At 43.3% G+C, this 12217-nt stretch overlaps 1 protein-coding gene across 5 annotated transcripts in view; it reads left to right on the forward strand.

Moving 5' to 3' along the window:
* MAPRE2 (microtubule associated protein RP/EB family member 2) overlaps positions 1 to 12217 on the forward strand; it is a 106715-nt gene that overhangs the window by 78833 nt on the left and 15665 nt on the right. For all 5 annotated transcript variants that reach the window (XM_065668221.1, XM_065668222.1, XM_065668219.1 and 2 more), the window contains one exon: positions 317 to 530. In XM_065668221.1, the coding sequence (XP_065524293.1) occupies positions 317 to 530 (214 nt within the window). The remainder of the gene's footprint in view (positions 1 to 316; positions 531 to 12217) is intronic.

Genomic DNA, 12217 nt, shown 5'->3' on the forward strand with positions numbered 1-12217 from the left:
ACAGTTTCATTCATGTTGGCTGTCACTGCCACAATGAAATAAGCAAAGAGTGACTCTGTGGAAGAGCTGTTTAAAGGCTTACATTCACCCACTGTATGGCCATCTCTAAGGCTGAGTCTTTGTTTTATTTTGGTTTTCTTTCCTTTTAAGAGCGCTTGCAAATCTACCATAATTCCCTTTCTTTTAGGAAGAAAACAATGACGGAAGAATAGATACTGATATAGTTGGTAGATTTATCCAAGCAAGGGGGTATACGTAATGTTTATACTTAAAAATGGCAGTGATACATTGTTAGAACCTTTATTCTGCCTTTCAGGTAATTCCCGTGGAAAAACTGGTCAAAGGGCGCTTCCAAGACAACTTAGATTTCATTCAATGGTTTAAGAAGTTCTTTGATGCTAACTATGATGGGAAGGAGTATGATCCTGTGGAAGCTCGACAAGGCCAAGATGCTCTTCCCCCACCAGATCCCGGCGAACAGATCTTCAACCTGCCCAAGAAGTCTCACCATGCAAACTCTCCAACTGCAGGTAACTTGCGTCTTAAAGAATTCCATTTCCGTCTCTGAAGACAATTACACACTGTGATCTATTTTACATAAATACTAGTTAAAAATTATTTCCTCGTGTGGGTGGGCCATTCTTTTTGCCTTGGTTTAGGCTTAGCGTCTGAGGTGGCAGAAGTTAACTTCTTGCGGTGCAATCTTGTTCAGTCCAGCCATACTGAGCATAGAGCCTCCTCCACTAAACCCTTGGTGCAAATGTTGTGGATTCTAATGATGTCTGATAGTGGAGACAAATGCATTTAATCTTCTTTTTGCTGGATGTGTAAGTGTATTCTAGATCATTAAATGGAGTATGTTCTTCCCTCACACCTCCACCCTTACAGGAAATTGCTAGCACAGGCTGATTTCTTTTTTATTATTTATGGTGGGTGAGATGCTTCCAAATCTTAAGGGCTGACCAGAAGGAAAAAAAAAATTGATTTATTGATTTGTGGTTTTATACACTTATTGTTGAGGTATGCGAGCCCTCTGAAGTGAATAATATACAGCTACTGCTCTTTCTCAAAAACACTTCTGTCTTGCAGGTTTTTATTTTGTGTTCGTACTGGCTTTTGCTAGGTTAGAGTTAACTTTCTTCGCAGGTGATTGTATGGTGCTATGTTTTGGGGTTGTGACCAAAATAGTGTTGGTAAGACATGGATGTTTCAGTTACTGCTTACATAGAGTCAGGGCCTTTTGTGTCCCTCACACCACCCCACCACTGAGAAGGCTGGAGGTGCACAAGAAGTTGAGAGGGGATGCAGCACAGACAGCTGACCCCAACTGACCAAAAGCATATCCCATACCATATAATGTCGTGCTCAGTAATAATAGCTGGGGAAAGGAGGAAGGAAGCAGGGGGGAACGTTGAAAGTGACAGTGTTGGTCTTCCCAAGTAACCATCACCTGTGATGGAGGCCTGCTTTCCTGGAGATGGCCTGCCAATGGGAAGTGGTGAATTCATTCCTTATCTTGTTTTGCTTGTGTGCATTACATCTCAAACTGTCTTTATCCCAACCAGTGAATTTTCTCACCTTTACCCTTCTCATTTTCTCTACCATCCTACCTGGGGACAGTGAGCAAGTGGCTCTGGGGGCTCAGCTCTATACTGGGGTTAAACCACAACAGGGTTTCTGGAACAGGCCAAAGGAGTAAACCTGATCTTTGGTGTTTGTGTAATATGGGCATGACTGGTGAGTAAGTAGATGCCATTTTTTGATAACTGAGTTAAATGAACAGAAGAAGAAGAAGAGAAGAAGAGCAGCTAACATTTTTCTAACAGAATGATCACCAAAGAATCATTACTGGGGTTGATTGCCTGTATGCATATAGGTTTGTGCACATAGGTGTGTGCATATGTGTTTCTGTATGCACAAACACTTTATTCCTTGAATGGTTTGTCCTGGATTTACCTTCATGCTAACCCATTCCCCAAGTAAGGATTAATTTTTGGTTCACTTAAATCTCTGACCTGTCTTCTCATGGGCTCAGATATGCACCAGTGCTGGCAAAGAGAAGGGGTAGGAATAAGGCACTTGCAGTTTTAGGCTGGCTTATGTTCTGGAATACACGGATTTCAGCGTTCTGCTCTGGTCGCTTCTGACGTCAAAGTGGGACATACTTGGCCAGCTGCCTTCAGCTCATTAGTGCTTCCAGGAAACTGAGCACCTAATAGCAGGTCAGCACTGCTCCGGGCTTCTAAAGCTTATTTACATCTTTGTTTTGCACCATCTTGTGTCTGAACTTTTGAATTTCAAGGCCTGGCATGCTATAATTTTCCATGTGATGTCTTGCACTCCCTTTGAAAATGGGAAAACCCAAGTGCTAATGTCACAATTGAGAAATTGGGATAGATGCTCTTATTAATTACAGACTTTACCACGCTTGTTAATTCTTCTTGCACATGGTCTGTTTTTACCAAAGTCACAAATATGTAATCCAAATTAAAGCTGTGAACGTGACAATGCTGGAGAAGTAGAATAGCTACTGGAGTGGAACCAGCCAGCTGATATGGAGGATAATGAAGTGATTTCATGTTGTGTTGCTGGTGTATGAAGAGCATGTCTCGAGCCTTTCCCAGCAACTGAGATGGTGTGATGAGTTTTGTTAAGATCCTGTGGCTGTGAGACTTATTTTTTTTTATGGAAAGGTTCCTTCAGTATTCAGTATTGTCCAGAAGTATGACAGGCAGGATGCTGGTTTACTTTCTGTAGAGCTGAGGAGAGTGTGTACAGACATTGTGATGCTAGGTGAAATGAGAGTTCTAGCTTTTGTTGCTGCTTCGTTTTAGAACAGAACTATTTCTGTTAGGTGTCATTCATAGGTTTACTCAATTTCTGGGTGGGCACATTTTTGTTTCACTGATGCCTTTGTGCCACACCTCACCATATCCTGTAGCCTGGTCGCTTGAAAGGATGGGAGCCTTTGATGGCTACCTGTTGAAAAGAGGACATTCTGGGAGGAGTGCAGTATGCACCTGCAAGCTGTGTGTGCCTCATCTCCTGCCATCTGGGAGTAAATTGGGATGATGTGGAAGCAAGTCCTGGGTGGTTGTGAAGTTGCCGTGAAAGACATGCTTCTGTACTTCTGTCTTGTGCACTTGCACAATTACCTGGAAATGAAGGTGTATTCATTACTGTTGTTATAGAAACCATAATATGCCCATGTGAGCAAAGCAAGTTTAGTGATTTATAGAAAAAGGGCAAAAAAAAAAAGTCTTGTGAGTTCTTCTGCAGCAAGTTAAGAATTCCACACCCCATCTAGAGCTTTTTTCTTTGATGATACAAGCTCAAAGGGGGAATACATACCCATGAGTAAGTACAACATCAGGTGGCATAGTTTAAACTGATATCTGTGACTTCTATGTTGACTATACAAATGTCTTATGTTTAGTTTATACCTGACTTCTATGTTTGTGTTTTATTGTTCTACTTTCCTGGCTCTTTGGTGAAATGGCTGAGGTTTTGGGCATGGCTGTACTTCCATTGACTTTGTTGTGAAAGCAGTAAACATTGTGGGCTGCTCGATGCAATAACCTCTTACACCAGTGCAGCAAGTACTTGCCAGCTTCTATAGCAGTTTGCCACAGTAGCTTGCCTCTCTTTTTGTATGTTTTCTTTTTCTGTGTCATTTTTAATGCGTGTGATTTGCTCTACAGTAACAATGAAGCTCTGAAATCTTGTACTGCCTTGTTTCAATTCATTAGCAGAACAAAAAGCAATAGTGAAAGCAAATAAAGAACCCAGAAGATCTTTCAGTGTAATTCATAAGTTTTCAAACAGAGTGCGGTGGACATAGCTCAATGTATGCATCTGTTGTTAAGTGTCAGGAGCAAGCAGACACATGGGTAATCATACACACTATGTTCTTTGGTTTTAACAGATTATTAAATATGCCTATTCTGAATTGATCAAGTACATAGATTTCTAAAGAAATAATTTGCTTAGCTATTAGTAATTTCAGACGCATTTTAGGTGATTCCTGTTGTTCCACAGAGTAACTCTTCCAGTGCAATTTGCCAGAGTTTTGTTTCCAAGTGATTTAGGAGGTGCTGAACTCTTTAATTATTCATAACTGCTTTATAGCACTCTGTTCTAACACTGTATTTTCAGAGATAGACTAAGCTATGTCTTCCAGTTAACAAGAAAGTATCAAATCCTCATGGACTGCTCTGAAAGCTTAACCAAAAATGTACTGAATTAGTACATGAATTAGAATGATTTTTGGTATTTTAATCTGACAATAAAGCTGGACGAGACCCACGGTTTCAGATACCTGCTTTCCGTACCGACACATGGCTATTTACCTGTATCTCTGCAGATGCAGAGTGTGGTCTTTACTTCTTTTAGAATTTCTTTTAAAGCAACCCAAACCTCAAGACATCTGAAAATGCACTGGGTTTTCTGTTCAGTGGGGAGCAGGCCAGCAGCCATGGCCATACCCCTTCCAAAGGCGATCCAACTGAGGAGTCAGCACAGGTCAAGGATAATGCAGCTTGGAAATGGAAGCACAAATGGGTCCTTAGAACTAATCTGCTGTGCCACCCTCGTGCTGCCTCATCCCTTCCTTGAGAGACAGAGCCGATTTGTTGTCGAGCTGACAGGGGTACAGCGGGTGTACGGCTTTGGTGACACAGGTAAAAAGCTGCTTCTAGAAAAACTAGGAGCAGCGAGGATTTGCCAGGTAAATCCAGCTCCCACATCTTCAGGAATGAGTGTGTTCTCATCCTTCGAGGAGCAGAGCCAGCAGCATAGACCACTGCTGCAGGCCCTCTGCCAGCAGCACCACAGCTGCTTTTAGATAGAACACCATCTGCTAGCCCTGAGCCGGCTTTCGATCTTCTGCAGCCTCCGCACTGCTCTAATGCAGTGGAAAACAGCCTGCAGATGCAGAGTCAAAATTGAGTCAAAATTATTGTAAGGGATTAAAATACTAGGGCACTGTTGTTTGTGCCAGCTCTAATGCTCCCCATGGAAAACAACGGAAAAAGCTTCATCTGATCAAATTGAAAATGGTGATCAGGTTGTCAGGGTTTTAGCTTAGTGTGTCTTATGTAAGTGCTCCTGTATGTCACAGCAAATCTCCATGGAAAGCTGTTCTGTGTAGGGGTGTGAGGTGTCAAAAACACATAGGTAAAAGACAGCTTAATGAAATTAATTATTTACACATAAGCTAAAAATTGTGAGAGGTTCTAAGATCTGAAGGCTGTTAGATGTTGTAGTTTGAAATATTCAGTGAGAGCAGGATGACTAAAGCAGAGCTGGAAAATACTGGAGGATCACATGAGGGCTAAAAATACTCGCTCTATGACAGGGAAAATAACCAGGGCAGAATGAACTGTTTGTGCATGAATGCTTTATATATAATGTGCCATTGAAGAGCCAGTTGCACAAGAAAAATACTGATTTTCTTTAGGGAAATGGTATATCCTACTGTGGCAGATGTGCTGTAAATTAATTTTGAGGGATAAAAATACTCCACAAATCCAGTCTTTATTTCAACAACTAGTGCTCAGTTAGGACTCCTGGGAGCCTAGAGAATTTCTCCTAATGCTTTTCTTTACTTTCCATGAAAACATAATGCGTTTTTCCCCAGGCGGCAGGTAGTTGGTATTAGTGGTGGTAGCCTCTGCTTGTAGTGGTATGGTGCTCCAAGACAACGTGGCAGAGATGGAGATGCGAAGAGCCTTAGGGCAGTGAACTGAGATTGCTTTTGTGCCTAGTTCATACGAGGCCAAGTAATTGTACTAGCCGATGGGAACAGCATGTGCAGTGACAGTGCCTGGGAAGTAGAAAGGGGCTCAGCCTTCATACAGACACACCTCCTCTGCCAGCATGAGGAGGCTTTAGTTTTTAAACCCACTAGACCTGAGAATTTAGACCACAAAGAAATGCTGCTTGCAGTGCAGGAGCCAGGGTCGTCTTCCTAGAAAGAAGATTGTGTTTGAAAAGCAGTGGTGGAAATTGCAGTCTTTTCAGGGTACTGTGGATGTGGTTTGAATGTGTTGCACGATATTGCTATGTTTCTTTGCATATTTTCTTTCAGATTTTCTTTTTGAGGCTGCTTTCTCCTTGTAGCTCAGCAGGCAGCTGGACTTCAGAAAATGCGGGTTTTCAAGAGCATTTCAAATTTTAAATTGCATTCTTCTGTTAAGCCTATGTGGAATGGTTTCATCAATTGAAAATGAATGTTTGCGTGTTTAGAGATGTTTCTAGAGAAAATAGGGGTTTCAGTTGAGAACAAGTAAAAGCTGCCATTATAATTTTGGTTATCTTCATAGAACCATAGAATAGTTAGGGTTGGAAAGGACCTTAAGATCATCTAGTTCCAACCCCCCTGCCATGGGAAGGGACACCTCCCACTAAACCATCCCACACAAGGCTTCATCCAACCTGGCCTTGAACACTGCCAGGGATGGAGCATTCACAACCTCCCTGGGCAACCCATTCCAGTGCCTCACCACCCTAACAGTAAAAAATTTCTTCCTTATGTCCAATCTAAACTTCCCCTGTTTAAGTTTTAACCCATTACCCCTTGTCCTGTCACTACAGTCCCTAGTGAAGAGTCCCTCCCCAGCATCCCTATAGCCCCCCTTCAGGTACTGGAAGGCTGCTCTGAAGTCTCCACGCAGCCTTCTCTTCTCCAGGCTGAAAAGCCCCAACTTCCTCAGCCTGTCTTCATACAGGATGTGCTCCAGTCCCCTGATCATCCTCGTGGCCTCCTCTGGACTTGTTCCAGCAGTTCCATGTCCTTTTTATGTTGAGGACACCAGAACTGCACACAATACTCCAGGTGAGGTCTCACAAGAGCAGAGTAGAGGGGCAGGATCACCTCCTTGGACCTGCTGGTCACACTCCTTTTGATGCAGCCCAGGATACGGTTGGCTTTCTGGGCTGCGAGCGCACACTGAAGCCGGCTCATGTACATTTTCTCATCGACCAGCACCCCCAAGTCCTTCTCTGCAGGGCCGCTCTGAATCTCTTCTTTGCCCAGTCTGTAGCTGTGCCTGGGATTGCTCCGACCCAGGTGTAGGACCTTGCACTTGGCATGGTTGAACTTCATAAGGATGGCATCAGCCCACCTTACAAGCATGTCAAGGTCCCTCTGGATGGCATCCCTTCCCTCCAGCATATCAACCGGACCACACAGCTTGGTGTCATCGGCAAACTTGCTGAGGGCGCACTCAATCCCACTGTCCATGTCAGCGACGAAGAAGTTGAACAAGACCGGTCCCAACACTGATCCCTGAGGGACACCACTCGTTACTGGTCTTCAGCTGGATATTGAGCCATTGACCACAACTCTTTGTGTGCAGCCGTCCAGCCAGTTCTTTATCCACTGAGTGGTCCATCCATCAAATTGATCTCTCTCCAGTTTAGAGACAAGGATGTTATGTGGGACAGTGTCAAACGATTTGCACAAGTCCAGGTAGATGACATTAACTGCTTTACCCTTATCCATCAATTCTGTAGCCCCATCATAGAAGGCTACCAAATTGGTCAGGCAGGATTTCCCCTTAGCGAAGCCATGCTGGCTGTCACCAAGCACCTTGTTGTTTTTCATGTGCCTTAGCATGCCTTCCAGGAGAATGTGCTCCAAGATTTTGCCAGGCACAGAGGTGAGACTGACTGGTCTGTAATTCCCCGGGTCTTCCATTTTCCCCTTCTTGAAAATGGGGGTTACATTTCCCTTCTTCCAGTTGTCGGGAACTTCACCTGACTGCCATGATTTTTCAAATATGATGGCCAGTGGCTTAGCAACTTCATTCGCCAGCTCCTTCAGGACCCGCGGATGGATTCCATCAGGTCCCACGGACTTGTGCATGTTCAGATTTTTAAGATGGTCTCGAACCAGATCCTCTCCGTGGGCCCAAGGCCTTCGTTCTCACAGCCCCTGTGTCTGCCTTCCAATACTTGGGTGGTGTGGTCAGAGCCTTTGTCAGTGAAGACAGAGGCAAAGAAGTCATTCAGAACCTCAGTCTTTAGATTTTAAATCTAATGTCTTCACTTGTGACAGGGAAAAGGCTGTCGTTAGTTCCCATCTATAAAATCTCATTCTATTAAGGGCAAACTGAGGAAGTGTTGCCACCAACAAAAGCTTTTCCTCTGACAAGCAGACTCCATTGTATGTTCTTGCTTGGATGGCTCTGAAATTTGTAGAAAGTGCTTCAGTTTCAAGTATTTGTACACACTTCTCTTTGCCAGCTGTCTGGCAGCGATATCAACATATTGCTCATCAGATTGTACTGTAGCCAGCAGCAGTGGAGGTACGGAGAGCTGAGGAGACAGGGCCGTGCCACCGAGGGGAAGTTAGCACCACAGAATAAATAGGTGGCTACACTGCAGTGTGTTGGGATGCTGGAAGTCAGGTCAGGTTTTTTCTGAGGGCATTGAATTCCCATTAAGCATTACTTGTCATCACTGATGCCATTAAGCATACCTAAATTGAGCACTTTGTTGCATGCAAGTGTAGCTGCAACAGTAAGTGTGTTCTCACTCATTTGTTGTAAGTGGGTGCAGAGTTTTCCTTTAGCTCATGAAGAAATTGCTAGTTCTGTGGCCTCTCAGGGCTTGGGTTTTCTTTTTCTGTGGCATGAGTCAGGAATATTCACTTTAATGAAATCCTTTAATTTGAAGACAGACTGTGGGTGATTCCCAAATTCCACTGAAGCGGTGGTTGTGTGGGTTCAGCCAGCCTTGTGCTTGCTCAGGGCTTCTATTGCTCTCCATGCTGTCCTCATGCACCTCCACAATGTTATTCATCCACGTGCTTTCTTGGAATTTTTGCATAAATATTTAGCAGTGTGCTAATTATATGGCTTCAAGGAAGATTTCTCTCTGAACATTAAATAGGTCTCTTGTCTGCACGAGTGTGCTTGTGATGTAAAGTGACCTGGAATTTGCAGCCGAGCTTTGCTGTACCCAAAACCTGCACACTGCCAACATCCGCTGTTTTAAATTGCAGAAGTGGGTATCTATCTGTTTGTAAAACCTAGCCTTTAGCAAAAAATAGTGAAGCTGAAACTAGGAGGCCATATACTTAATTATGATGGACCGACTAGTAATTGTTTCTGGAGCACCACAGATAGAAACCTGTAATGCATTTCAAAGCTGGTCCGTCTAATTTATTTCAGTACAAGAACAAATTATTTTGTCTTTCAAGTGTGAATTTATTTTCCCCGTCGCTGGTAGTGTTATATGGGCAAAATGTTCTATATGTACAAAAAGTTATCCAGGTGCTAATTGAAGCGGTTATTTACAAAACCTTCTAATTGGACCCTGCGTTGACCTAAAATCAGAACATGCAGTAACAGGGCTCTCACAGAACAGTGGAAGTGGGACGGCAACGTCTGAGATCGCCCAGACCAACCACTCTGCTCAAAGCAAGGTCACTTAGATCCAGTTGCCCAGGACCATATCCAGTCAAGTTTTGAGTATCTCCAAGGATGGAGACCCCCGCCAATCCCTCTGGACAACTTGTTTCAGTATTTGATCAGAGTGAAGAAGCTTGTTCTTACGTTTAAATGGAGTTTATAGTATTTCAATTTTGTGCCCGTTCCTTTTTGCTCTTTAATGGGGACCACTGAAAAGAGCCTGTCCTTATCTTCTTTGCACCCTCTCTTCAGAGATGGATAAAATCCCCCTGAAGCTTCTCTTGTCCAGGCTGAACAGGCGCAGCTCTCTCAGCTGTTCCATGCATGTGAGGTGCTCCAATCCCTCAGTCACCTTCATGGCCTTTTTGTTGGACTCTTTCCAGTATGCTCATGTCTCTCTTCTACTGGACCCAGCACTCCAGATGTGCCTCCTCAGTGCTGAGTAAAGGGGGACAGTCACCTCCCTCAACCTGATAGCAGTGCTCTTCCCAGTGAAGCCCAGGAGGCTGTCAGCTGCCTTTGCTGCAGGGGTGCATAGCTCATGCTTAACTTGGTGTCCACAAGGACCCCTGAGTCCTTTTCTGCCACACTGCTTTACAGGCTGTCGGCTGCCATCGTGTTCTGGGGCATGGGTCTGTTCCCCTCCATGGCAGGGTTCCACACTTCTTGTTGAACATCAACAGCAAGCTTGAAAATGAATTGGTAATGGGTCATGTTTATGGTGCCGATCGCAACACATGTCTCTTAGTGGTCAGTGAAGAGCTGGTTCAGGTATTTTTAATATAAAATATTTGTATAAAATGTTGTGCTTTGTCAAAATATGTAAATAGGTTATATATAAGTATTTTCATAGAAGATATGATATTGGACAGAATTAAAACTGCGCAGATTATATAGCCCCTTTGAGCAATGCATGAGGAGTTATTCAACAACTGCAGTAACTGACTGCAAAGCCATTGTGGTGCTTGAGCAAAGTCATTAAGTCCACCAAGATCTTTCATCTCCATTTAGATATCTGGCTGTCTCAAGCACTTTGCACTACTCCGCCAAACAGGATCCTTTAATTCTTTTATGAAATTAAGCTTCTGTTAGAATGGGAGGCTACCTCTGCGCTGATTCTAAAACCGATGTTTCAGGAGAAATGTGCAGTAAAGCTGCTTTTTTTTTTTTATTTCCTCCAGGAACTTTTAAATTAGAAATCCCAAGGCGTCCTCTGTTGCAATTAAATTCTATCCAGCTGTCGCTAATACAGTCTGAAATGCTCAGGTTAGCTGGTTTTAATCTCGTACTGAAATGGGGATATTGTGTTCATTTAAGAGCTGATCCTGAGCAGTGGAACAAAAGTTGATTTCTTTTAATTTGTCTGGACATTATAAAGCTTAGTAGCACTTTGGTGTAGAAATTCAGAAGGCTTTGTTGTTTTCAAAGGAAGGCAGAACATAATTCAGTGTATTGGTGCTATCCAGCCCTCCCTGTCTGCAGACAGTGGTGATGTGTGCTTTCTCAGCACGCCCTGGGAGGGCACCTCAGCTGCAAATAGGGGAGAATACCTGGGGATTAAATGTTCGTGCCTACTCTGTCCTTAACTTTCTCTGCAGCTTACAAAGAGGTATGTACTTAATGATATGGCTTTCTGTGATCAGAACCCCAACCTCTAAAGAACTAGCTTGCTTCACAGGGCTATTGAGCATGAATGGGAGCAACAAGCTGTGGGTACACAATGTGCCTTGCCATAGGTCTTGCACCATGACCCCCCAGGAGAAATGGTGAGGAGCTAACAGGGTTGGGGGATGCTGCCCTACGAAAGCTGAACAGCTGCTTCTATGCTTGTATGCAGGTACTTGCTGCCTAGGCAAAGTCCAATGCTGCCTTCAGGTAGAGGAAGCGTAGTTGGTAGAGGTGGAGCTGCATTGACCAGCCAGGGTTTCACATCTGAAGGTCCATACCTTGTTTTTTAACATTTAATATTCAGTTGTTCTCCTGAACTGCACCTTGTAGGTGTAGAATACAATAGTAAGTGTTAATACCTTGGTTTAGTATGCATACATATTGAATGTTGTATAGGTAACTGTTGCAGTTGCACATGTTACAAGTAGTAATTAAAAAACTTGAGACTCAACTAGAATGCTGTAGTCGGAGTGATTATTTTGTGTGTGTGTTCATCACGCATGTCTTGACACCAGGGTTTTTTCTGTTTATTTGCTAATTCAAATGCAAATTACTTTCCTGGCTTTGAGAGCGTCTTAATCCTGCTGTGAAGCAACTGATTTTTAGTTAGTCAAAATCTGGACTGAACCTGGAAAGTGTTGAAGGCAGGGTGCTAAAGTTGATGAAATGGCATAAAGAAAGAAATAGCAGCAAAATATCTTGACATTTTTAATGGTTTTTTCCGCAAATTAACTTTGCTGCTCTAAGTATGATGTGAAAAGCAGTTTAGGTTCAGGCATATACACAACATCGAATTTTCCTAATTTCAGCAAGTCCGTGTACTGCATCTGAAATCTGCTAGAAGTGAGTTTGTGTGTGCAGTTAGGCATGGAAACTATTGGAGTCACAAATTCCTTAAAAAAAAAAGTCTTGCATTAAAGAGCATGGAAAAGGAGGATGGGTATCTTGCATAGAAATGTTTGCTCATGCTAACTGAATTATCAAGTTGGCTTTGTGTTCTGTTGGCATTAGATGACCCAGTTAATACATAATTATCCTTAAAGGCAGGAGAAGATGCTTGTTACAGAGACAGGCCTGTGACTAAATCAGGAAAGCTCAGGCAAGCTCAATGAAATAACCCATTGCTGCTCTCC

The sequence above is a fragment of the Lathamus discolor genome, chromosome 2 (genome assembly GCF_037157495.1).
Source record: "Lathamus discolor isolate bLatDis1 chromosome 2, bLatDis1.hap1, whole genome shotgun sequence".
Lineage (NCBI taxonomy): Eukaryota > Metazoa > Chordata > Aves > Psittaciformes > Psittacidae > Lathamus > Lathamus discolor.